This window comes from Sus scrofa, chromosome 3 (assembly GCF_000003025.6).
Source record: "Sus scrofa isolate TJ Tabasco breed Duroc chromosome 3, Sscrofa11.1, whole genome shotgun sequence".
Taxonomy (NCBI): domain Eukaryota; kingdom Metazoa; phylum Chordata; class Mammalia; order Artiodactyla; family Suidae; genus Sus; species Sus scrofa.
The window spans coordinates 56,515,446-56,542,130 of record NC_010445.4 but is presented as its reverse complement, the minus strand read 5'-3'; the positions used below and the strand labels follow the sequence as shown (position 1 = coordinate 56,542,130).

The 26,685-nt window shown below is 51.5% G+C and overlaps 1 protein-coding gene across 2 annotated transcripts; it reads left to right on the top strand.

Annotated features, from left to right (window-relative positions):
- On the top strand, positions 325 to 26,685 carry LOC100739325 (tyrosine-protein kinase ZAP-70). 2 transcript variants are annotated; one of them, XM_021087255.1, is made up of 14 exons: positions 325 to 496; positions 752 to 834; positions 10,396 to 10,846; positions 11,591 to 11,751; positions 19,427 to 19,565; positions 19,664 to 19,745; positions 19,831 to 19,877; positions 20,099 to 20,150; positions 21,206 to 21,398; positions 22,203 to 22,409; positions 24,257 to 24,449; positions 24,539 to 24,679; positions 24,778 to 24,890; positions 26,228 to 26,682. In XM_021087255.1, exons 3-14 carry the CDS (start codon positions 10,445 to 10,447, stop codon positions 26,343 to 26,345), a joined length of 1,848 nt encoding a protein of 615 aa, XP_020942914.1. In that variant the 5' UTR covers positions 325 to 496; positions 752 to 834; positions 10,396 to 10,444; the 3' UTR covers positions 26,346 to 26,682. The 2 variants fall into 2 exon arrangements, with proteins under 2 accessions (XP_020942914.1, XP_020942915.1); XM_021087256.1 differs by having other exon boundaries at positions 351 to 653; positions 26,228 to 26,685.

Sequence of the window (26,685 nt, the reverse complement as noted above, 5' to 3'; positions counted from 1 at the left end):
GAATCAGTCACTCATATGAGCAATTCATCCAGGGACAGGCCCTGGGTCCATGCCTCCATTGGAGGGGAAACTGGGGGCTTTCTAGTTTCCAGCGAGTCCTGGGGATCCCCCTCCCACTGCCACTACACCACCTCATTCGGCCTCACAGCTCCCTTCCCTTCTCCCCAAGTTAGGGGTGTGCTCTTGGAGCCATCATTCTTGCATAACCCCTGCCTGCAGCTAGCCTCGCCCACCGCTCCCCTCTGCCACCACTACCAGAGCAGACTCTGCTGGGCCCCGGAAATGCCCTCTGCCCTCCCCAGAGCACGTGGCCCGCGATTTTCCTTGAACACAGCACTTTGTGACTTTGACGTAAACTTCAAACACAGCCCGCTTTCCTGTCTCCACATCAAGGAAATAGGCTGAGTTTCAGAGAAACCTGTTGCCAGGAGTGCATCAGGCCTTCCGCACTGGGTCCCTGCCCAGCTCGGGCCTCCGTGCTCTGCTGCGTGTCCAGGTGGGTTGCTGTTCTCCCGTCTTCTGCCTCTGTTGGGCCAGCACGGCCACCGCAGGGCCTTCTGTGGCTGCCGGCAGTGGGTGAAGCCAATTCCGCTCCCCCTTCCACCCCGAGTGAGAAACCCTGGTGGGGCAGGGCCTCCTTACACCTTGCCGGGGTGAGTGAGTGGGTGATTAGCCGGCAGGGGCCTCAGGCTGGGGGCTCAGGCTGCAGAGCAACTCAAGTTGGTTTCTTGGGCCCTGATTCTTCATCTAGAACCAGTTGCTGTGGGCTTTGGAACTGAAGACCAGAGACCTTGCAGGTGGCCTGTGCCTTGACCTCCATTGGCACATCCCCAGGTAAGTCATCCTGGATGGAGCAGCACCTGGCTGGAACTGCTGTCTGCAGGGGTGGCCTGGGTCTGGTGGAGGAGGACAGAGTCAGGAGGACACTGGGGGTACCTGAAGGGCTACAGGACTCTGATGGGTGGTGTCCAGCTGGAGAAGGAAGTAGACACGGCTGGTGGCCATCCTAAGCAGATCTCCCTCCAGATGGTCAGCCAAGTGGTAGAAGATACCTCTATCCGGGGGCCACAGAGATGCCTGCTCAGTCCCTAGCCTCCTGTAGGGCCCCAGGAAGCAGAGAAACCTCCAGAGAAAACAACCATGTGCTCTGGCCCCCAGGTCCATGAAAATGAAGGTGGCTCAACAGAGCCATGAACTTGAACATCAAAATGCTGATGAGTCCCATGAGGGGACCCAGGGCAGGCTCCAGCTTTGTAGAGGAGCTCAGGTTAAAGGCGAAACAGAGAGGCAAAGGAGCAAACAGTTCTAATCCTGCTCAATTGCTGTGTGTCCTTGGCAAGTTGCTTGGCCTCTCGGAACCTCTGCACATCTGTTAAAGGCGGATGCAATTGTTGGCACCTACTAGGTGCTTGGCTCCTAACTGTTGGGTGAGAGGTTGGAAAGCTGTTCCAGGCAGGAAAGGGTCTTGGCAGGAAGGAACAGGGAAGCTCATGTGGTGAACGGCTCAAGATGAGCTTCATTACCCTTGTCTCAGGGTAGTGAGTACACAGTAGGTGCTTAATAAAACTTTGAGATTAGGGTCAGGGACTATGGGACGGAAAGTCCTTAGGTGTCACCTGTGAAGCTTTTCTCCTGCCAATGCAGGGCTGCTTTTTCCTGTTGTTGCTTGTTCTCCTGCCTCACCACACAGCCCTGGCAAGGATGCTGGGCAGGCAGACAGCCGGGATGGTGTTTCGGTGTATTCTCTGGAGCCAGGAGGCCTGGCTCTACCACCTCCTTTGTGTGCTATGTGACCTTGGGCAAGTCCCTCCTCCTCTGTGTCTTCATGTCCCAAATCCACAAATCCTCCACATACAGTGTTCTCTCGAGGATTAGGGAGTTAATCTATCTAGAGTGCCTGGCACACAGTAGGTGCTGTGTAAGCATATTGGTGTAGTCTCAAGTATGATCCCTAGCTCTGGGTGGTCTCATAGCCCCTGGAGACTCTCCCAAACCAGATCCTTAACCCACTGAGTGAGGCCAGGGATTGAAGTGAGGCCAGGGTTAAGGATGTGCTTGCTTTTTTTTGTTTTTGATTTTTAGGGCCACACCTGCGGTATATGGAGGTTCCCAGGCTAGGGGTCTAATCGGAGCTGTTGCTGCCGGCTTACACCACAGCCAGAGCAATGCAGGGTCCTAGCCATGTCTGTGACCTACACCACAGCTCATGGCAACACCGGATCCTTAACCCACCGAGTGAGGCCAGGGATTGAACCCGCAACCCCATGGTTCCTAGTCGGATTCATTTCCTCTGTGCCACGATGGGAACTCCAGGAAGTGCTTCTTAACTGGAGCCAATTTCACCTCCCCCATCCCCACTCACTGGGGACATTCAATAACATTTTTGGAGACATTTTTGGTTATGACTCGGGTGTTACTGGCGTCTAGTAAGATACAGGCCAGAGATGTTGCTAAACATCCTACAGTGTGCTGTCTGGCTCTGTCCTCCCCACTCATCCTGCCTTTTCCATCCTTTAAATCTTTCCCCATCACCCTTTGACAGTCACAGAGCCTGACACCAAGAGAGGGATGGCCCCTTGCTGGGTTTCCACAGCACTTAAGACCCTGGTAGCAGAAGTTGGAGTTGGGGAGGGGGGTTTGATCTTGTGACATCGTTCAGTCAGTCAACAGACAGTCTGCTTGAGGTTTGAGGACCTGCCTTTCACTCCGCAGCAGCTCAGCAGTCTGCCCTGACTGTCCCTGAAGGCAGATCCAAGTGTAGCAGCACCCAGGCCAGGCTGGGGTGGGAGCCCTTCTGGGGACCCAGCTCAGAGCTGTGGATTCTGCTCTCCTAATGGACACTCCCTACAGTGGTTAGTGCCAGCCACTGGGCAGACACATGGTTCACATCCTGACTGCCACTTGCACCACTGGGCTGACACATGGTTCACATCCTGACTGCCACTTGCAAGCGACATGATTCTGAACATGAAATTAAACTCTCTGAGCCTCAGTTTCTTTCGCTGAGGAATGGGGATTCCCATTTAATGGAGCGGCAGTGAGAACTAGATTAACTGGCTAATGCTCAGAAGAGGTGTAGGAGGAGCTTCCGCTGTGGCACAATGGGGTAGGGGCATCTTGGAAATTCTGGGACTCAGGTTGGATCCCTAGCCTGGCACAGTGGGTTAGGGATCTGGCGTTGCCATAGCTGCAGCTTAGGTCAAGACTGTGGCTTGGATCTGATCCCTAGTCCGGGAACTCCATGTGCTGTGGAGTGGCCAGAAGAGGAAAAAAAAAAAAAGAAAAAGAAGAGATATAGTAAAGTCTTTGGCAAGGAGATTATTGTTATTGTTGCTGTTTGACAAATATTTTTTGGGAGGAAGCAGGAGCTGCAGTGAAAACAAGACAGGTGTAGGTGCTTTGGGGAGCCCGGGCTGGTCAGAGACAGAGGAGAAAACAGCACTCAGACTTGGCCATCAGGGCTGTGATGCGGGAGGATGGGCCCCTGGAAGGACAGAGGAGGTGTTCAGATGTGGAGGGAGCAAGGGGAGTCATAAAACACTTTTGGGTGGAGGGGACAGCTGAAAGGACCTGAAGCATGTGGCCAGGAGAAGGGTGTGGGCTCTGTTCCAGGCAGAGGGAGCGGCCTGTGCAAAGCCTCCACCGGTTGGTTCCTTCCTCTCCCATCATTGGTTAGTGGAGGAAGCTTCTAGTTCCCCCATTCACTCTTCTCTCCCAAGGAAGCCCCCATAGCCCCTCACCCCTCCTCAGGCTGCCAAGTTCCAAGGACCTTCAGAGGTGTCTCTATTCACCAGAGCGGGCTGCTTATCTTCTCAGCTCCACACACCACAAATGTTTATTGGGTACCTACTCTGTGCCTGGCTGGTATAGGCGGGGGAACAAGATCTCCTCCTCTGTCATCATGCTTACATTCTAACAGGGGACAAAGAGCCTATGTCACCAAATTGATAGTATATCACATTTTTGGTGGCGAAGAACAATAACACTGGGTCAGGGATAGAGAAGAGGCGAGTTTAGAGATGGAAGTCAGGAAGGCTTCCTGGAGGAAAAGGTGACAATTCTGCAAACCAGAATGAAGTGAGGGATATTGGGGGAAGGGTGTTGGGGCAGAGGGAACAGCCAGTGCAAAGGCCCTGGGGTTGGGCCAGGCCTGATTTGTTCTAGAACTCCGCGTAAGTAACATGTGGCTGGTGGGGAGGGAGTAAGAGCAAGGAGGTGATGGGGCAGATTGTCCAAGGTTCAGGGGGCACTGTCAGGACTCAGGCTTTATTTAACTTTAAGTGAGGAGAGAGTCCCGGAGGGCTGCCAGCAGAAAAGGATGTGATATGATAAACAAGGGTGGGCCAGGCCCCTTGCTCAGTACTTGTTGACCTTTATCTCATGGAATCTTGGCAATCCCCCGGTGCTGGTCACCTTCGCTGGCCCCATCTTCTAGGTGGGGTCTGGTGAGCTGAACCCTCTGCCCAGGACCTCACCGCTGCTCCCCCATAGAATCATGATTCTGAGATCAAATCTGATGCCCTGGTATCAGGAGAAAGACAGGAGGAGCCTATCACTGTCTACAGCACTGTGTAACTGCTGTCATGGTGATTTGGAATATAACCAAGGTGGCATTTTGTTGGCTGACAAATGTCTGTGCTGCCTCTGTTGGTGGCCTGTGGACTGAGGAGCTGGAAATGTGGTTTTGGCGGGGAACTTGGGCTCTTGGGCAGAGGACTGAGGTCAGTGAGAGGTGTGAGTAGTGAGTGCCCATTCCAGCAGCACCCTGGGTGGGGATGCTTTTGGTGTCTGGCTGAGGGTGGCACACAGGGCCTCCAGGCCTGGCTGCTGCTACTGCGGCTGCCTCCTGCCAAATCCAGTTGGCTGGTTCATTCTGCTGCAGGTGAGTGCCTCAGTCTCCCCTCTGCTTTCTCATAGTAGACGTTTAACGGGGGCTTTTGATGCTCAGATTCTGTTCTCTGGACCAGCAGAGCGTGAAGGTCATGCTGCACAGGTGTGGGGATTAAACAACACCCAGAAGGGTTCTTCAGGGCAGGTCTCCTCAGAGTCTTTAATATGATAACATGCTTTTGATCACTGGACCCTTTTTTCCTTTGAAATATGTTTGGGGGGTGGTCCTGTGGGTCTGGAACTAGTATAATTTAACCCTGCCTTTCCACCCTGCCTGAAGTGTGGAATTTAGGCAGGTCCATCTAGCCAAGGATCAAAGTTTCTTCCTCTCCTCCCAGGGCCTGGTTGTGGGAAGGAGGCTGAGCTTTCACGGTTTCCCAGTAGAGCTGCTGATTCCAGGAAGGCCAAATGAGGGTCTCTGACCTCATGAGAAGCTCACAAGCTTGAGGGGAGGCTGGAGGGATCATCCCAGGTTGGACTGGGGTGGGGGAAACTCATGGTAAGCACGTGTCCTGAGAAAGCCAGCCTGTCTTCAGGGACATGGCTCAGGACAGAGACATCTGATCCTCCAGGAGGCTGCTGACCGCCAGGCTCCTCTGAAAGCTGTGGTTGCAATGGTTGCTGTCATTATTGGCAAGAAGTCAGGGAAGTGGAGATAAAGCTGAGGAGGCACTGGAAAGGCTCCTTTCCCTGGACACCTTGGCCCCAGGTCTGAAGCAGTAAATCGTAGCTTCTGGCCCTGGACTGGGTCCCCAGGTCTAGCTTCTCCCCACTCGGGCTTCCGCTTCCGCACTAACCTGCCTCTGGTTACCCAGGCTGCACCTGCGGCCACCGAGGGGCGGAGCTTCTCAAACTGTGTTGTTGACAGTTTCCTACCACAGCTTCCTGCCCCAGCGACCAGCCTCACTACCCCCATCGCTCCCCGTGGTCTCTGGACAAACCCCCATTTTGATGCCTTGTTTTAGGTTCTCATGCCTTGTGGGGAGCAGGCCTGTGAGTCTGCCAGGCAGGGCTGGCTGTACTGGCGGAGTGGAGGCGAGAGGGGAGGGTGCATGGATAAATGTCTGAAAGTGAATTTGAAGGGAGGCTAATGGGGCAGCCTGGCTGGAGCTGAGGGAGGGCTGAGGAATTTAGTTAGAGTCAATGATGTGGGCAGGAGGAAGCTACAGTAGGTTCTTGAGCAAGGGAGGCTTTGGGGAAGAATTGCCTAAAAGCAACTTCAAGACCCCGGAGATTCAGCTCATGTAGGAAACAGACTGTGGAGCTTTAGCCGACCACAGGCACTCTGTGAGTTAGATCTAGATCTCAGGTTTTATTAATAGAAACAGCTGGTGGAGATCAGAGGAGGTGATAGCAGCACAAACCGACCTGAGGAGAGAGATCTGATCTGGACTAGACCAAAAGCATGTTATCATATGCTGGGAGTTGCAGCAGTGTGGCCATGGACAGGATGGCCCAAGTAGGGGACAGGGGTTGGAGAAGAAGAGAGAAGGAACAGAGAGGGAGGGGGCAAGACAGGGTGTTGGTGCAAGACCTGAGAGGGTTACAACACTCAAGCAGGAGTGGCAGGGGGTCACAGTGTCCATCACACCGGGGACCCAGCCTCAAGGAGGGCTCCAGATGCTTGCCTGCAGCCCACCAGCTGGTGACATCTTGTCCCTTGCAGCTGGAGAGCAGCCTGATGGAGTTGAGGGAGCAGATTATTTGGCTGGGTGAGGCAGAGGAAGGCAAGGAAGTGAGGCAGGAGTGTAGACAGCCCTCTCTTTGCTATTTCAGTTATATCTAGTGTTCCGTGTGTCTATGCCTTCCAGCTCCCTTTCCCTTCCCCCTCTCCTTTTTCTGGCTGCACCCATGGAATATGGAAGTTCCCTGGCCAGGAAGTGAATCCCAGATGCAGCAGAGACATACACCACAACTACGGCAACGCTGGATCATTAACCCACTGTTCTGGGTTGGGTGTCAAATGGGCACCTCGGCAGTGACCCAAACTGCTGCTGAGACAACGACGGATTCTTTTTTTTTTTTTTTTGTCTTTTGTTGTCTTTTGTTGTTGTTGTTGTTGTTGCTATTTCTTGGGCCGCTCCCGCGGCATATGGAGGTTCCCAGGCTAGGAGTTGAATCGGAGCTGTAGCCACCGGCCTACGCCAGAGCCACAGCAACGCGGGATCCGAGCCGCGTCTGCAACCTACACCACAGCTCATGGCAACGCCGGATCGTTAACCCACTGAGCAAGGGTAGGGACCGAACCCGCAACCTCATGGTTCCTAGTCGGATTCGTTAACCACTGCGCCACGACAGGAACTCCCAACGCTGGATTCTTAACTCACTGTGCCACAGCAGGGACTCTCTGCCCCCTTTTACTTAAAAAAATTAAGATATCATTTACATACGGTAAAATCCATCCATTTTAGTGAAAAATTCTATGAGATTTGACGAATGCATATAGCTGAGAAACTACTATCTGTCTCAATCAAGAGATAGGCTATTCCCTCAATTTCCTCATACTCCTTTGTAGTCAGTCCAACCCCCCACCCTCAGCTCCTTTCCCACTGGGCTTGCAGCCTCTGTGTGTTCTACAGTTTTGAATGGAATTATGTGGTTTGTAGCCTTTTGAGTCTGGCCTCTTTCGTTCAGCCTGCATTTTTGAGATTCATTCACATTTTGTGCATCAGCACTTCCATTCCAGGGCTGAGTCGTATCCCATTAAAGGGATGAACCACATTTTATCTACTCATCTATTGAGAAACATCTGAGTTGTTCCCACACATGGACAGTTGTGAATGGAGCTGCTGTATATACATTCCCGCACAGGTTTTTGTGTGAATGTAACATTCCATTTCTCTAGGATGAATATCCTCCTGACTATTTTTAAACAGTCTTATGGAATGATGACCTGCGTCTCCAGGTCCCTGATTAATCACTTGCCTGTAACTATTGGGACATCCAGGACCCCAAAACCCTAGCCCTCCCAACCATGGAGTTAGAATCCATCTGGAGGGAAAAAAAAAAAGGAGTTCCCAGAGTTCCCTGGTGGCTCAGTGGGTTAAGGATCTGGTGTTGTCACTGCTATGGCTTAGTGCAGCTGTGGCAAGGGGTTGATCCCTGTCCCCAGAACTACTATGTGCCACAGACACAGCCAAAAAGAAAAAAAAAAAAAAGAAAGAAAGAAAAGAGTTTCTTGGTGGCCTAGGGGTTAAGGATCCAGTGCTGTCACAGCTGTGGCGTGGATTGAATCCCTTCCTGGGAACTTCTGCATGCCACAGGTGTGGCCAGAAAAAAAAAAAAAAGAAGCCATTTGGTTAGAATGCAGATGTCTCACTCCAGCAGCCCTGGTTCTCATTCTAGTATCTTCCTTTCAGCCCTAGTACCCATCATTGAATGTTCCTAAACATCTAGGGAGAGGCAGTCTTTCTCAATCTACAAAAGCTTTCTTTGCATTCCCAGCTTTCAATTGCTTAGCTAAGAAGGGGACACAAGGACTCTTCCTTGAACCCAAAACTGTGCCTTGGTGGCCTTGCTGGGCCCACCTCAGTAGAGAAATGACCAGAAACTCTTATGGGGAGATACTTTTTTTCAACATTATATAAAAAAATTACAAATATACAGAAAAATGAGAACAATTCGTTTTACAAATGATCCACCCCTAGATGCCACAATAGACACGTTGCTATATTTGCTTTATCACAAACAGTTGATCCTCGTGATTAGGGGATTATGCATCTGCCAGTTCGCCTACTTGCTAAAACTTCTTTGTAACCCCCCAAACTAATGCTTGTTGCACTTTCGTGGTCATAGAAGGGTGTGTGCAGAGTGGTGTGAAGTTTGAGGCAACCGTTGTGCTGGTTCCTGCTGAGGCTGAACAAGGCAAAGTTTTGCCTTTTTGTTTCAGCTCATACTGTAAACAAGTCTCCTTTTCATAGTCTTTTTGGCACCACATTTTTGTGCTTTTTGTTGGTGTCTTCATTGTTTAAATGGCGCACAAGGGCAGTGCCGAAGTGCTGTCTGGTGTTCCTAAGTGCTAGAAGGCTGTGCTTTGCCACACAGAACAAGTCTGGTGTTCCTAAGTGTTAGAAGGCTGTGCTTTGCTGGATAAGCTTACAGTTATAGGGCTCTTGGCCAAGAGTTCAATGTTAATCAACAATATAATTAATAAGATGTCTTTAAACAGAAGTACACATAAAACAAGGTTATCTGCTGATCTGCTGATGAAAATGTTGTGACCAGAGGCTTGAAGGAACCTAACCCCAGATTTCTTTTCTTTTTCTTTTTTTGCTTTTGTCCTTTTTAGAGCCGCTCCTGGGGCATATGGAGGTTCCCAGGCTAGGGGTCTAATTGGAGCTGTGTTTGATCCTTAGCCTCGCTCAGTGGGTTAAGGATCCAGCATTGCCGTGAGCTGTGGTGTAGGTCCTAGATGTGGCTTGGATCCTGTGTTGCTGTGACTGTGGCGTAGGCTGGCAGCTGTAGCTCCGATTGGACCTCTAGCCTGGGAACCTCCATATGCCACAGGTGCGGCCCTAAAAAGATAAAAGACAGAAGACAAAAAAAAAGAAAAAGTGCTGACATCACCATCACCCCAGAAAGCTGAAGGTAGATAATTTTAGGTTATCTGCCTCACCAGATAGCTATAGCTGAATGTCCTTAATTCCTCCTCCCCACATAGAGTCATAACTTCCAATCCACACCTCATTTTGCTTAGTAGCTGTATCAAAGTTCACATTAGAGTTAAATCCTAATGTATTTAATGGACCTCCCATTGATGGATATTCAGATTAGTTTATGTTTTCTAGAAACTCACTCATGGAGGCAGCGGGGCAGAGCAAAGGGGAATTCATCAGGCTGCAGGGAAAGTCAGCGGAGAGACAGGAAGCCTGATGGAGTCAAGTTCTTTTGATGAGCAAAGCTTGTTCCAACTTCAGGGCCTTCACCCTTGCTGTTCCCTCTGCCTGATGGGCACTCCTCCATGCTTTCTGGGAAGTGGGCTCCTCCTTATCCTTCAGATCTCAGCTCAAATGCTACCTCCCCAAAGAAGGTGACCATCCCAGCTACAGTGGCCTCTTCCCATTTAGTCTCACTCTATTTCCTTTAAACCCTGACCTCAACCTGTAATTATTATTTTTGTCTCTTTCCTTGTTTATTGCATCCCCCCTCTCTCCGACAGTTATCTTCAGGAGGGTAGGGACTATGTCTGCTTATTCACCCTTATCTGAAACAGTAAGAATTCAACAAGTGTTTGGGAGATGAAGGAATGATTCCGGATGCTGGTGTGTGCAGGTTGGTGGGGGGTGTCTGGACACTCCGCACTAGATGTGAAAAATCAAAGGCTGGCTTGGGACTCCCCAGTCTGGGTCCTGCAGGCTGGGGCTCCTCTCCAACTTGACTCCAGCACGAACCAGGCTCTGCACCATCAGCACACGCTGCTAAGGGTCCATCGATGCCCTTTGATGTGGGCAGCCTTCTACTATCTCTGGGCCCTGACATGCCCCCAATCCCGCTCTGAAACTACAGGGTCTGGAGAGGCGCAGGGGCGCGCAACCTGCGCAGGGCTGCGGCGGCGATGCCGGACCCCGCGGCGCACCTGCCGTTCTTCTATGGCAGCATCTCGCGCGCCGAGGCCGAGGAGCATCTGAAGCTGGCGGGCATGGCCGATGGGCTCTTCCTACTGCGCCAGTGCCTGCGATCGCTGGGAGGCTACGTTCTCTCCCTCGTGCACGACGTGCGCTTCCACCACTTCCCCATCGAGCGCCAACTCAACGGCACCTACGCCATCGCTGGCGGAAAGGCGCACTGCGGCCCCGCAGAGCTCTGTGAGTTCTACTCGCGTGACCCCGACGGGCTGCCCTGCAACCTGCGCAAGCCGTGCAACCGGCCGTCGGGGCTTGAGCCGCAGCCCGGGGTCTTTGACAGCCTGCGCGACGGCATGGTGCGGGACTACGTGCGCCAGACCTGGAAGCTGGAGGTGAGACGTTGAGGCCGGAGGGGGCAGGCCTTGGAAAGGCGTGGTCGGGAGGGGTCGGGGTAGGAGGCGTGGTCGGGAGGGGTCGGGGTAGGAGGGTGGGTCCATGGAGGGAGGGGCCAGAGGGAGAACCTCGGTCCCCGAGAGGCGGGCTTTGGAAAGACTGGGTCGGCGGAGCCGGCCCTGGAGGGACAAGGGAGCCATGAAATGGGGGAGAGTGGTGGTCTTCGCCAGCCTGCGCTTTGCTGTGCTGCGCCCGATTGGATGCTGGAGGAGTGGCGCCCAGCTGAGGGAGGGCCCTAGGAGGAGACCTCGAAGGCTGGGGCATGAGTGATGCTTTGGTGCTTGTCCGATCCAGATGGGAAAGTGGAGGTTGGGAAAGGTGGGGTTGCTCTGAGTTCCGAAGGGGCCAGGCTTGGGTTGGGCGCGGGGGTGTGGTGGTGTGGTCTTCAACAGCCTGCACAGCACCACGATGCGCGATTTCCAAGGGTCAAATTTTCAAGAGTTTAGGGCGGGCTGGAAGGCGGGGCCTGGGCCGCGGCCCTGGGTGGGCGGGGCCTGGATGGATTGAGGCGGAACCATAGAGATGGAGGTTTGGCTGCCTAAACAACTCCCTGCAGGTGCGCCTGGGTGGGTGGGATATCTCCGGAACACAGGGCAATTGGGAAGGTCCAGAAGATGGAAGAGGGTTCTCGTGGCCGCGCACTTGGCGACATTTATGAGTCTTCTCCGCCCTCTTTTCCCTAGGGCGAGGCCCTAGAGCAGGCCATCATCAGCCAGGCCCCGCAGGTGGAGAAGCTCATCGCCACGACAGCTCACGAGCGGATGCCTTGGTACCACAGCAATCTGACTCGCGAGGAGGCCGAACGCAAACTCTATTCCGGCTCGCAGACCGACGGCAAGTTCCTGTATGTGGGGCTTGGAGCTTGGGGCCTGGGGTGGCGAGGCTGGGGCTTGTTGGCCTGAATCTTGGAAGCTGGGTCAGACCTCAGTGTGCAGTGGGCAGTGAGGGGTGTGCGTGTGCTCACGAGTAGGAGTGGTGAGTGCTTTTCTGAGTGTGCGCAGTGACGTGATATGGGAAGGCAGCAATGGTGAAGACTCCAGAGTTGGAGGGCCTAGATTGGAATCCAGCGTCTGCTACCTACCAGCTGGGGACGCTGAGCAAATAACAGAACTGCCTGCTTCGATTTCCTCTCCTGCATTCAGCACATTATTTACTAAATACTACTATGTGCCAGGCACTGTTTCAGGCACTGAGGACATGGCAGTGAACAAAACAGAAATCCAGTGTCCTTGTGGAACAGGTAAACAAAAAGTGATGAACTGATAAAAGAGAGGAAGTGCTGTGTGTGGGGCTGGAGAGGGGCTTGAAAGTTGAGCTTAGGTGGCCAGAAAAGTCCTCTCCGATCAGGTGGCTTTTGAGTAAAGAACCGAAAGTGGTGAGATGGGAGCTGTGAGCTCTCTGGGAGGTGTTCCTGGCAAGGACACAGACCAGGAGGCAGGTGCTAGGCATGTTCCCAGAAGCAGCAAGGAGACGAGTTTGCTTGGAGCTGGCTTAGTGAGGGCTGGAGTGGGAGGGGGTGAAGGCAGGGAGGTGATTTTGGTTCTGACTCTGAGTGAAGTAGGAATTGAGCAACTCCCTGGAACTGCTCTGAGGATGAGGGTGGTATCTACCCAAGGATCTGTTATGGGGTTATACGAATTAATATGTGTAAAGCAGTAATAAAGTATCTGGCACTAAAAATGCACTAAATGTTACCTCTCTCTCTCTCTCTTTTTTTTATTGCATCTGGGAAGTTCCTGGGCTAGAGATTGAACCCATGCCACAGCAGCAACAACACTGGATCCTTAACTGCCAGGCCACCAGGGAATTCCCTGTTAGCTCTTACTGTTAGTGGGTGAATGTGTCTATCTCTGCCTGAGCCAAGCTGAACCATGTGGCTGTTTGCGAGTTTGTTATTATGAAAGAATCTCTAAAGCTCTTTAGAAGCCCTGCTGGGGCTGCTGCTTTCTGGTCTGGACATGAGTTATTTTGTATAACAGATGGTATCCAGATGTCAGCTGAGGCCACTGGGGCCTTGAGCTACAGAGAAACTTGGTGCCTGGCTCTTTCCAATGACCTCAGGAAGTCTAGCATCCTCCCCAATATGTCGTGAATTCTCCCTTCTCATGGTTGCTTCTTGGCCTGAGACCCTGTCTGGCTGAATCTTTGCTGTCATTCACCTCCCCCAGGGCTGGTCCCTTTCCTGGGCCAGTCCACTTGGAGGAACTGACTCCTTGTCTTGATTCCCCACCCCTTTGAGGTCTGAGCATGGGTACCAGATTGTCTGCAGGTCTCCCACAGGATGCAGGCCCCTCTATAAGATTCTACTGTCATCCGATAAAATATTTTTTTCCACCCTGCCTAACAGATCTAGGCTGTAAATTGGAGAGAGGTTTCCAAGGCTTCTGGGTGAATTCTTGAATACATGTTACGGATAATACTCAGCTGGAAGGATGGCTTGTGAACAACTTAAAAAAGGGCTGTTTTTTGACTCATGGACATTAACAACAGTCTCGTGTTTGCGGGGGTTTGGGGGGGTAGGGAAGGGATGGATTAGAAGTTTGGGGTTAGCAGATGCAAATCATTATATACAGAAGGGGTAAACAATGTGGTCCTACTCTGTAGCACAGGGAACTATATTCAATATCCTGTGATAAGCCATAATGGAAGAGAATTTGAAAAAGAATGTATAGGAGTTCCCTTACAGTGCAGCAGATTAAGGATCTGGCATTGTCACTGCAGTGACTCGGGTCACTGCTGTGGTATGGGTTCAGTCCCTAGCTTAGGAACTTCCATGTGCCTTGGGCACAGCCAAAAAAAATTGATGTGTGTTTATTTATTTATTTATGTATAACTGAATCTCTTTGCTATACAGCAGAAATTAACATAATATTGTAAAGCAACTATATTTATTTATTTCTAAATGATTTTTGTTTTTTCCATTATAGTTGTTTTACGGTGTCAATTTCTACCATATATCAAAGTGACCCAGTCATACATATATGTATATATTCTTTTTCTCACATTATCCTCCATCATGTTCCATCACAAGTGACTGGATATAGTTTCCTGTGCTATATAGCAGGATCTCATTGCTTATCCATTCCGAAGGCAATAGTTTGCATCCATTAACCCCAGACTCCCAGTCCATCTACTCCCTCCCCCTCCCCCTTGGCAACCACAAGTATGTTCTCTATTCCCATGAGTTTCTTTTCTGTGGAAAGTTTCATTTGTGCCATATATTAGATTCCAGATATGTGATATCATATGGTATTTGTTTTTCTCTTTCTGACTTAATTCACTTAATCTCTAGTTCTATCCATGTTGTTGCAAATGGCATTATTTCATTATTTTTTATGGCTGAATAGTATTCCATTGTGTATATATACCACGTCTTCTTAATCCCTTCATGTATTGATGGACATTTAGGTTGTTTCCATGTTTTTGCTATTGTGAATAGTGCTGCAATGAACATATGGGTGTATTTATCTTTTTCAATGAAAGTTTTGTCCGGATATATGCCCAAGAGTGGGATTGCTGGGTCATATGGTAGTTCTATATTTAGTTTTCTGAGGTCCCTCCATACTGTTTTCCATAGTGGTTGTACCGATTTACATTCCCACCAACAGTGTAGGAGGGTTCCCTTTTTTCCACACCATCTCCGGCATTTATTTGTTGACTAATTATTGATGGACATTCTGACAGGTGTGATGTGGTACCTCATGATAATTTTTTTCTTTTTTTTTGTCTTTTGTCTTTTTTTGTTGTTGTTGTTGTTGCTATTTCTTGGGCCGCTCCCGCGGCATATGGAGGTTCCCAGGCTAGGGGTTGAATCGGAGCTGTAGCCACCGGCCTACGCCAGAGTCACAGCAACGCGGGATCCGAGCCGCGTCTGCAACCTACACCACAGCTCACGGCAACGCCGGATCGTTAACCCACTGAGCAAGGGCAGGGACCGAACCCACAACCTCATGGTTCCTAGTCGGATTCGTTAACCACTGCGCCACGACGGGAACTCCTCATGATAGTTTTGATTTGCATTTCTCTAAGAATCAGTGATGTTGAGCGTTTTTTCATGTGTCTGTTGGCTATCTTTATATCTTCTTTGGAGAAATGTCTATTCAGGTCTTTTGCCCATTTTTTTTCAATTGCATTGTTGGTTTTTTTGCTGTTGAGTTGTATAAGATGTTTGTATATTTTAGAGACTAAGCCCTTGTCAGTAGAGCAACTATAATTTTAAAAAAAGATAGGGCTGTTTTCTTTAAGAGAGAAACACACCTTTGCATTTGTATCAGTTAGTTTTTGCTATGTAACGAACCATTCCAAGACGTACTAGCTCAAAACAAGAGTTTACTTCTTCTCATGATTCTGTGAGTCAGCTGAGTAGTTCTTCTAGTTTGGGTCAGCTGGGCTGGGACTGAATAGGTTGGGATGACTGTGACTGTGGCTATTGGTTCGGTGTCACCTAGGTGATAGGGATGAGCAAGCCATGCTGTCATTGTCCAGGAGGCTGGCCTGGACTTGTTCACATGGTGGTGGTTGCAGGTTTCCTAAGTCAGAGAGGGCAACTTATGATGATAAGCACTTTTCACGCCTCTGCTTGTGTAACATTACTGATGTCCTCTTGGCCAAAATGAGTCACATGACCCAGACCAGCATCACTATGGAGAAGGGACTACCGAAGAAAGAGGAATTAAGGCAGCTAGTTTTGCAAATAGGATTAGAACAAGGCAGTCATAATGAAGGTGATTGGCATCTCAAACGTGGATGTTTGGGGCATCTTTCCTTTTGGACCCTGAACTTGAAAGCAGAGCCTGCATCTGATACTTTTAGAGGGCTCTGTCTTCTAGTATCTAATGGTGTCTAGTACTTGTCCAGATGTTACCCCCCTTCATCCAGATGCTGCATGCTCCCCCTCTTGAGGGTGATGCTCACTAAGACCTTATCAACCATTGTTCACACAGCTCTGCACATTCATATCTCACCTGCCCTTGCACATGTTACCCCTGGTGTCCAAGTGTCCAGGGACTCTCTCCAACTCAGACACAACAAAGGGAAGTTTTCTGACTTTCCTGTTAGTGCAGCCAATTCTTTCTCCATGTCACTGCTTTCTCCTTCATAACATGTAATTGCATCTTTGTTTTTCCAATCTAGGTTCCCTTCTCTGGTTTCAGCTTCAGGCTCTAATTCAACTTTCATCATCTTAGAGGCTTTGCCTCTCTTCTGTCTTGTTTTTCTCTCTTTTTCTTTCCTCCCCCCTCCTCCCTTCCCCCATCTTTCCTTCCCACTTCGCACAAACACACACAGATAAGGATTCCATCATTCCAGTGGTTTAAAAAAATTTCCTCCAGATTCGCTAAGGCCCCCTGACATTATCAAAGGATTCTGGGAGGTGGGAGCAGTGAGTGGAGGGGGGAACAGGGGGGATTCTGACCCCCGTCCCAGCTCACCTTTGACCTGTTTCATCTCTTAAGCTTCTAGGGAAGATGTTGTTTGACAAAGAATTCTATGGCCCAAATGTCTACAAACATTCTGCATTAACCCAGCAGAGTTTATACCAGGCTTAGAGTTGACCAGTCTATTGGGATAAGATGAGTCTCAGGAGAACCAGAGCCAGAGGCTTTGAGCAGCTGTAGGTGCTTTGGAAATCAGGCTGGTTTGAAGTATCAGGGGCGGGTAGGACCAGCATTGGCCACAGGAGATTGAGGCTGAGGAAGTTAGGGTCTGGGTACCATATAGAGACTGCAGCTGATGCTCAGGTCCAGAAGCAGTTAGAAAAGTGACATTATGAGGGACAGTGGGTCATGCAGGGAAATGTCAGGAGACCGGAAGCTACTACCATGAACCAGACTCTTGGAAAATTGGGAAGGCATGCTTCAGGTAGAAGCTGTGGTAGCTTCTTCTTGTGGGTCCTGTCTTCAATAACTGCTTTCTCAATATTTGAATAGTTAAGGGCTGAATGTCAAAGCTGTAGGCACAGCACTTTGCATGGAGCAGCACTGAGACGAACATCCCTGGTACATCGCTATTCTTGGGATAAGCCCAGGACTGGTCTAATGCTGAGATACAGGTGCAGGTGTGATAGAAAGATACACACCACTGTGGCATGAAATCAAGACCATGGCCATGCTTACCACTGACTTCTGCTCAGAGCTGCTGACGAATGGCTGGAATTGAACCTATTGCTGTTTGCTGCAAAAGCTTGCTTCCTTTCTGTGTAATAGCAGCATATGTGTATTGTTGATTCAACGTGAAAAGACACTTGAGCCCTGGAAAGGGCCTTCAAGAGTATATTGTCAAGTATTTCTTAACCTCTTCTGGATCATAGACCCCTTCAGGAATCTTACTGAATCTGAACCCTCTCACAACCCCCAAAACATATTTACCCCAGAGATTTTTTCATACAGTTGTACGAGATCATGGTTGTTCTTCAGCTGGTTTCTTTTGAGCTTGTTTGTATGGCCGCAGTCAGCTGCAGGGTTGACTGGGACTGGAGGGCCTCGGATGGTCTCACTCACTTGTATGGCAGTTGACAGGGTAGCATGCCATGATTCTCCTTTGTGTGGCTTCTCTAGCAGGCTAGCATGGACTCATTCACATGGTGGTTGCAGGGTTGCGAGGAAAAGCAGGAAAAGGCAGGCAAGCCCCAGTGCTCAAGCACTTTTCAAGCCTCTTTTTGTGTCCTGTTTGCTAATGTCTTATTGGCCAAAGCAAGTCGCATGGTCAAGCCCAGATTTAGGAGATTCAGGACTAGACTCCATCTGTTAATGGGAAGAAATGCCTAATAGCGTGGCTGTTTTTCCAATATTCAGCACATGTTTGCTGGTGAGAGCCTGGGCATTGAGTTTTTGTTGTTAGTTCAAAATGTATAAGTTTTGACCTTACAAGGAATTTTCACTTCTCAAAAGAAGAGAACTTTCATTAGAGGCCATAACCTCCAGGCCAGTCCTCCACTCTAGTATGGAAGTTCCTTCCTTTCTTGGGATATTTGCATCTCTTAGTTTGTTGTGGAATTTTCTTCCTTGCCTTTGGTGCTCCCCTTTTGCCCTGCTTCCTTTTCCTCCCTCTCCCGGTGTTCCTGACTGTTGTGGGCTGGCCCGGGACGATGTCAGTCTTGTTCTCTGGGGAACTTGCTGTCTGAGAATGGATGGGACATTCACAGCCACCTCTCTATCCCCCACTCGGGTTGTGCCATGGAGATTTAGGGGATAGTTGTCTGTCCCTTTTGCCCAAGGAAGGGTCTGACTGCAAGATGGGCTCATGCCTGTCTTGCACACGGTGTCCTTGCCCTTAGAACAGTGCCTGGCACATGGTCAACACTTAGTAAATATTGGTCCAGTGAATGGACATCCATGGGCAGGGCCCAGGCCCTGAGAATTTACCCACCTGGGGGTCACCCCATAGCTGTTTCCTGCTGCCAGCCAGCTCCTCTGTAACTTAGTTCAACCCCTTAGATTATCAGTCAGTTTTCTACAACTTCCACAGGACCTGAGACCCCAGGAAGAGCTGCCTTCCCTCCTCCGTTGGAAATCTACTCTTAATCCTGGAATAGAACCTTATTCCAGGAACTCAAGACAAAACTATTTGGTGGGAGATGCTGATTGGCATCACCATGGAATGTGAGGGTGCGTGCAGGTGGCCCTAAATTGGTGTGCACGTGTGTGTGCATGTGCATGCATGCGCACGTGTGCAAGTGCGTGTGGTTGGACGGGTTCTCACCACACAAAGACACCATCTTTGAGGATGATCCATTCTCATTCATACACATGTAAGATTTGTTTATTTATTTTGGCAAATTTCCAGAAGAGGATGATCAAAGGGTCTTATTCTGTTAAAGGTTAATAATGGAGTCTATAGTGATGACAGGCTGACTTGTTCTGATTTGTATGAAGGTGCCCTGTGATCTAGCCATGGACTTGTGCTTACTTTTATTGCTCTATGTGTAGAAACAGCTTTGTCTCTCCAAGAGAATAGTCTTAAATCTTAAGGCTCTGTGTCCACCATAGATGGAAAACTATCCCTTCGTGAATGGCCAAGTGTTTCCCCCACAACACACACACACACACACACACACACACACACACACACACACACACACACACTGTGGCCAAGTGTCCAGCCATGATTGGCCAGGTATTCAGCCATGGAGGACCAGGTATCCCCCAGTGTATGGCCATATGCCCCCCACCCCCAAAAGTCCAAGTGCCCAGCTATGGCTGCTGAGTATTAGGCCCTGCAGGGCTGAGTGTCCACTGTGGGTGCCCAGTATTCCCCTGTGGTTGGCCACACACCTGCCTTTGGACGACTGCAAACATGGCCGTCCTTCCTATGACTGCTCATCTCCTGCCCCAGGCCCACGCACGGCCTGCTATCAGTAGATCTGGAGGTTGAGTCAGGCCTGACCTCGGCTCCCACAGTCCCTGCTGCTTCTCCATGAGGCTGTGGGGTGCAGAGCCCATAGGGTATGTGTGTGGGGGGAACTGGGGCCCAGTGGGAGGGCGCCATGTTGTGGGCATGACATCCTCTCCTTGCCCTGCCAGGCTGAGACCCCGGAAGGAGCAGGGCACGTACGCGCTGTCTCTAATCTACGGGAAAACCGTGTACCACTACCTCATTAGCCAGGACAAGGCGGGCAAGTACTGCATTCCCGAGGGGACCAAGTTTGACACGCTCTGGCAGGTGAGCCACCCCAGGGCGGGCACTGTAGGGGAGATGTTGTGGTGGGGTGCTGGCTCCTGGGGAGGAGGGGGGCCCAGTCCTGACTCTGCCTCCTGCAGCTGGTGGAGTACCTGAAACTGAAGGCCGATGGGCTCATATACTGCCTGAAGGAAGCCTGTCCCAACACCAGCGCCAGCTCAGGTGAGGAGAGGTAGCAAAGGGTCAGGGGTGGGGTGAGCAGGAGACCCCGGCCACCACCCCCTCACTGTCCCTTCCGCTTCCCCAGGGGCCGCTGCTCCCACGCTCCCAGCCCACCCATCCACATTCACCCACGTGAGTCAGTGGCTTCACAGAGTTGGGGCCTCAGAGATGGAGCCAGGCGGGAAATGGGCCCTGTTTGCAGGGTGGGGCACGGGGGAGGTGGGGCTGCGTGAAACAGAAGAGGGTCCCCCCAGCACTGACCCTAGGATCCTCAGAGGATGTGGGTCTCATGAGATGGCCTGGGTACCCCCCTCTTGGGCCCTGCTGACCTTTGCTGATCCCATGACCTTTAGCCTCAGAGACGAATCGACACTCTCAACTCGGATGGATACACCCCTGAGCCAGGTGAGCCAGCAGAGGTGGAGTTGTGGGGGAAGGTCTCTGTCAGGCAAGAGCGGGGTCCTGCCAGGGCCCTGGGGGGAGTTGAGGGAGGGATGTGGGCCATGCCTGACCTGCAACAGTGGCCCTGGTTGCCCTGTGTACACTCTGTGCCTGCAGATGTCTGTGTGGGCACATGCATCGTGCCTACCTGTGTGCGTGAGTGTGGGTCCTGCTGATATACAGAGCAGTAGACCTGACCGTCCCCGGCCACCCTTGACACAGGCATACACCTGTTAAGCACCTACTATGTGCTAGTCATGCTCCAATCTCACTGCGTGTATGAGCTTGCTGAATCCTCCAGACAAGTCACATGAGGCACTCATAATTACTCTTGTTTAACAGATGAGAAAGGAGGGTCGGTAACTTTCAGGACCATAGCTAGGTAGCCGTGGAACTGGGATTTGAACCCAGGCAGTCAGGCTCCAGAACCCTGTCCCTAAAACACCTGCTGCAGATGCTTATGTTTAATGTGTGGATGCAACCTGTGCACGTGGGTGCAGAGAATATGCATGACTGTAGGTGCACACAGAGGCTGATCTAGAGCCCCTGTAAGCATGGCTGCATGCTGCATATACAGACATGCGCAGCCACAACACGGTGCACGTGTGTCAGTGCACACGCACACAGATGGGCACGCTCCAGCTGGCGCAGTTTCGGTTACTTGTTTGGATACACCTTTAGACCCCCATCACACACCGAAATGTGGGTTAGAGTATATGTGGGTGCATATGCGTGCATAGGCAGGAGCACACGTGTGTGCACACTAGCCAATGTACACATGGTTACACGTGTACATAGAGGCATACGCCTTTGGAGCCCTCTATGGATGGGGTTTCCAGTTCACCCACAGAGGGGGCTATAAGTGCACACGCGTGAACACACATGTGCCCCTGGGTCTGGATGGCTCCCCTCAGTCTTGTGGTGCAAGTTCCTGCTGGGTGCCAAGGCTGCCCTGCCCCCTCGGCCTTGTGCCTCTCCTGGTGCCTGACTTGGGAGCACATGCCTGTGTGTGTGCCCAGCACGCCTAGGGTCCTCTGAGAAGGCGCGAACCATGCCTATGGACACCAGCGTGTACGAGAGCCCCTACAGCGACCCCGAGGAGCTCAAAAACAAGAAGCTTTTCCTCAAGCGTGAGAACCTCCTCATGGCTGACATAGAACTTGGCTGTGGCAACTTTGGCTCTGTTCGCCAGGGCGTCTACCGCATGCGCAAGTAAAGCCTGGGGTTAGGGAACCATTGCAGGGGGCAGAGGGGGAGTGGCCTCTTCAGGCCTTGGGCTGGGTCCAGGATGTGACTTCAGGTCGCCCGCGAAGCTGATGTGGGACAGGAAATTGCATGCTGGGGGGGTTACTTGGGGGAGCTCAAGTCGACACCCAGAGGAGCAGAGGAGCAGGCCCAAGGCAGGGAGAGGTTGGGCTGAGCTGTAATTGCAGCAGAGGGCTCCCTGATCCCATGGAAACTGCAGAGGGGACCCCTCTGACCCCCTTCATCAACTGGTCGTTGGATACAGGCTGCCTCTGGGGAGGGTGAAAAAAAAATTTTTTTTTAATAATTTTTTTTTGCTTTTAGGGCTGCACCCAGGGCATATGGAGGTTCCTAGGCTAGGGGTCCAATTGGAGCTATAGCTGCTGGCCTGCACCACAGCCACAGCAATGCTGGTCCCCAGGTGTGTCTGTGACCTACACCACAGCTCATGGCAATGCCAGAGCCTTAACCCACTGAGTGAGGCCAGGGATCGAACCAGCAATGTTATGGTTCCTAGTTAGATCTGTTTCCACTGCACCACGATGGGAACTCCTTGGGGAGGGTGAAACTTTGAGCCAATTTTTTTCAGGGAGTAGCTGTTGGCTGCAGGCTGTCCCCAGTCTGGGTGGCTGAGGGCCTGCAGGGAGTCTGGGTGGCAAACCCCAGCATCCACTACACAAGTCTGGGGAAAAGAAAGGGGGGTCGGGTGGGAACAAGGGCCCTGGGCCGGGTTGTGACAGTTCACCCATGCCCCTCTGTGTGTCCCGCCAGGAAGCAGATCGATGTGGCCATCAAGGTGTTGAAGCAGAGCACAGAGAAGGCGGACAAGGACGAGATGATGCGGGAGGCACAGATCATGCACCAGCTGGACAACCCTTACATTGTGCGGCTCATCGGTGTCTGCCAGGCAGAAGCTCTCATGCTGGTCATGGAGATGGCAGGTGCCGGGCCCCTGCACAAGTTCCTGGTCGGGAAGAAGTGAGCTCCTGGGCTGGCTGGGCCTTTGGGACTGGGGGGCTGATCCTGTCTACCCACGGGTGTGTTCCATTCATTTCCCCCAGTTCCTAGATACATTCACACCTAGCTCCCCCCATACCCTGCCGCCCACACGCACACCGTGACAGATCTGACTCCAGGTTTGACTTTCTGCTCTGCTGCTAACTTGTGTGACCCCAGGTGGGTTTCTTAATTCACCTGTGTCTCGGTTTCCTCCTTGGTACCACCAAGATGTCACAGTATTTATGTCCAGGGCCCTTGTGAGGATCAAATGAGTTGATATTTATAAAGTGCTCAGAACAGTGGCTAATACTTACAAACACTGTTTGTAAGTATTAAGTTCTGCCGCTGGTGCTTCCCCAGCTCTCTGCCAATTCACAACCCATGTGAAATTGTCAGTGGTCAATTGTCTTTGACCTAAAGCAGGGTCAGAAAACTGAAGTCAGGCTTGTTTTGTACGGCTTGGTTTTACATTTTTCAAGGTCTATAAAAGAAAAACAAAACAAAATAAAGAGGCCTGTGTGGCAGAGAACATATATGTCCTGCAAAGTCTGAAATATTTTCTCTCTGGCCCTTTAAAGAAAAAGTTGCCCAACCTCTAATCCAGAGAAACTGCAGTTTCATTTGCGTTCCCTCTTGCATTACAACATGATATTTTACGCTCTGGAAGTGCCTGACCAGGAACCCCAGTTCTCACTGGAGCACATGCCTTCATGGGCCCTGGGCTCATGTACTCAGTCATTCTACAGGTGTTTGCTGGGCAATTTCTCTGTGACAGGGGCCACTACCAACACTTGGGATGATCAGTGAATAAAGAGACAAAGCTCTGTGCCTTGTATTCTGCTTGGAGAAGAGAGGCTTTAAATAATAATTGTAATACAATATAGAATAGGTTGGAAGAAAAGTACTATGGAAAAGAGGATGTCAGAGTAGGAGGCGAAAAGTGAGGTGAGGTTTATGCAAACTGAGGAAGGCAGCCAAGTGTAGCTCTTGGGGAAGAGAGGTCCAGGCAGAGGGCATAGCCAGTGCAAATGCCCTGAGGTGCCTCGTGTAGTGGAGGAACTGAGAATAGGGCCCCATGGCTGAAGCAGAGTGGGTATCAGGGAGAGGGGTGCCAATGTGGGTAGGGAGGTGTTGGGCAGGTGGTGCAGGGCCTTGTGGGTTGCGGGGGGGGGGGACTTGGATATTAACCCTGAGTGGGATGGGAGCCCTGGGAGGCTGTGAGCAGAGGAGGGGCAGGACCTGACTCCAGTATGGGAAGGACAGGCTGTGAGGGGTGAGGGCAGAGGTGGCTGTTCTGGTCCAGGCTGGGGATGATAAGGCTGGTCCACAGTGGCAGAAGCAGACATGGAGAGAAGTAGGGGGGATTCTGGAGAGATTCTGAAGGAAGAGCTGCCAGGGTTTGCTGATGGATTGGATGCAGGGTATGAGAAAGAAGAGCTGAGAGCAAGGCTGGTGCTTCTGAATAAAGGAAAGGATGGAAAGAAGAAAGGGTGTGTGTGTGTGTGAACAGTAGGCACTTGGCTTTGTCTTCACTAACTTTGAGATGCTCGTGAGACCTTCCCTGAGGGCACACAGAGGATACAGGCAGATTTGTAAGTTTGGACATTGCAGTGTATGGGTGAAATTTAAAGCCTCGAGACTGGATGAGGGCAGAGGTCTGTGCCCGTTTCATTCATTTTGTGTCCTCAGCCCTGTGCCTGGCACACAGCAGGTGCTCAATAAGCATGTGTTCAACAGAGGCTCAGCTGGGTCAGAGAGGTAGCTTTGGCCCTTCAGGGACTTGGGCTGTCCCCTCCCAGCTGTCCCTGCCTTTCTCTCGCGCCCAGGGAGGAGATCCCTGTCAGCAACGTGGCGGAGCTGCTGCACCAGGTGTCCATGGGGATGAAGTACCTGGAGGAGAAGAACTTTGTGCACCGTGACCTGGCGGCCCGCAACGTCCTGCTGGTCAACCGGCACTATGCCAAGATCAGCGACTTTGGTCTCTCCAAGGCACTGGGTGCCGATGACAGCTACTACACTGTGAGCCCCGGACCCAGGAGTGCCCAGGAAGGTGGGGGGTGGGTGGTGGACCCCTGAGCCTTGTCCCAGCAGCATCTCCCATCCCTCAGGCCCGCTCAGCAGGGAAGTGGCCGCTCAAGTGGTACGCGCCTGAGTGCATCAACTTCCGCAAGTTCTCCAGCCGCAGTGATGTCTGGAGCTATGGGGTCACCATGTGGGAGGCCTTCTCTTATGGCCAGAAGCCCTACAAGGCAGGCATGGGCAGAGGCGGGCGATAGCTGGGTGGAAAGGAGGGGCGGGGGTGGGGGACCCTGGTTACTCACTCATGCCCTTGCTCTGGCTTGAGCAGAAGATGAAGGGCCCCGAGGTCATGGCCTTCATTGAGCAGGGCAAGCGGATGGAGTGCCCACCAGAGTGTCCACCTGAAATGTACACACTCATGAGCGACTGCTGGACCTACAAGTGAGTCCCAGAGGTGGGAGGGGACCTGGGCCCGGGGCAGGAGGTCATGATGCCCAGTAGTCATCCCACCAGTGTCTCATCCCATCCAGTGAATCACCAAGTTCCTGGCCTTTCCAACACTCAGGACCTTTTGTCCCCCTGTGTCTATGCTCAGCTTTCAATGCACTGATCTGCCATGCTCCAGTGGCCCAGCACCCAACACCCACCTGTGGACACCCAGTGATCCAGCATCTGAAACCTCTAACATTCAACATAGTGATCCTATAGTACTCAAAAAAGTTAGTGCTCTTACCCAAAATGTGATACTGAAACTCAGGGCCATTATATAATTCCTGTTTCCTATCAGCCGACATTCAACACCTCACTACCCAGACAGGCCGACACAGAAGCACCCAAATACTCAATGCCCCTCACTTCTGTCTGTTCAAAGCTCAGTGGTTGCACACCCAAACTCCTAACACCATCAGTATCTCCACTTCCGTCAGACAACAGGGAACATGCACCGAAGCTCTTACCCTATACTGATCAGGCAATGTGGGCACTCCAATATTTGATACCTTTGCTGCCCCAACATCTATTAGGGGCCAACACCCATCATAGGGACACCTGAACACCCAAGCAATAGAAACCCTATTTATGATAAATGAATAAGTGATCAGCCAATCCCTCCTCTACCATGTATTAATCCAGCCTCTATCAGGAAATGCTCAATAAACATCCCCAGAAATTCCTGCTGTGGTGCCATGGGTTAAGGAGCAGGTGCTGCCACAGCTGTGGCTCAGATTGAGTCCCTGACCTGGGGACTTCCATATGCATCAGGTGTGGGTAGAAAAAGAAAAAATAAAAACCCCAACACCCTAATGCCTGAAGAGGCTAGAACACTCTGACACAACGCAAAGATAAGCTACACACAGTACCATTAATACCCCAACTTTCCACTGGCTGGAACCATCAATACTCCAGCGTTCTGCTCTGTTACCGGCAGCGTACCTGCATCTGTATGAGGTGGCACCTAGCACCCAAATACCCTGGCCAAATATACATGTTCAGTACTTTAGCATCAATATCCCAGCCCCCCGTGGTCAATGGCTGTCACCTCAAAATTCAATGAGCTCCCTTCCCAGTCATCACTTAATATGTGCTTCCCTCCTCCAATCCTAAATGTTATCAGCTCTTTTATAAGGTGGTACAGCAACCTTACTCTCTCACCCAAGAGAGCCCTCCGTTACCCCCGCCCCCAGCCCCACTGCTTTCTGAGCTCCATGTACGTCCGCCCACTAACTGACATTGGGTTCTGGGGTTGTGGTCAGTGGCCTGGATCTTCCCACCCCTCACAGGTGGGAGGAGCGTCCAGACTTCCAAATCGTGGAACAGCGCATGCGCACCTACTACTACAGCTTGGCGACTAAGGCCGAGGACGCTGCAGCTGAGGGGAAGGAGGCCGCCTGTGCCTGAGCTCCAGCCTGAGGCCTGTATCCCCCAGTTTCTCCTCCTGTGCCCACAGCTCCTTCCTGGGACCTCAGTCCGGCCGGGCTCAGCTCAGTTTCTCTCCCCCCACCAGCTGGACTGTGGTAAGGGGGACAGGCCTGAGGCCCACACTGGTCTAGGAGTCCCCACCCGGTCACTTGTCCTCTCTGGCTGGGGGAAGGAGGACAGCAGGGAGGGTGGGCCTGGGCTGAAGGGATGTTGCTCACAACAAGGACCCTTTTTCCTATGGGCCCTGAAGGGCAGACTTTGGGGGTCCTCAGGGGGCAAGACCTCAGTCATTGGAATAAACTCAACTTCTCTCTTGTTT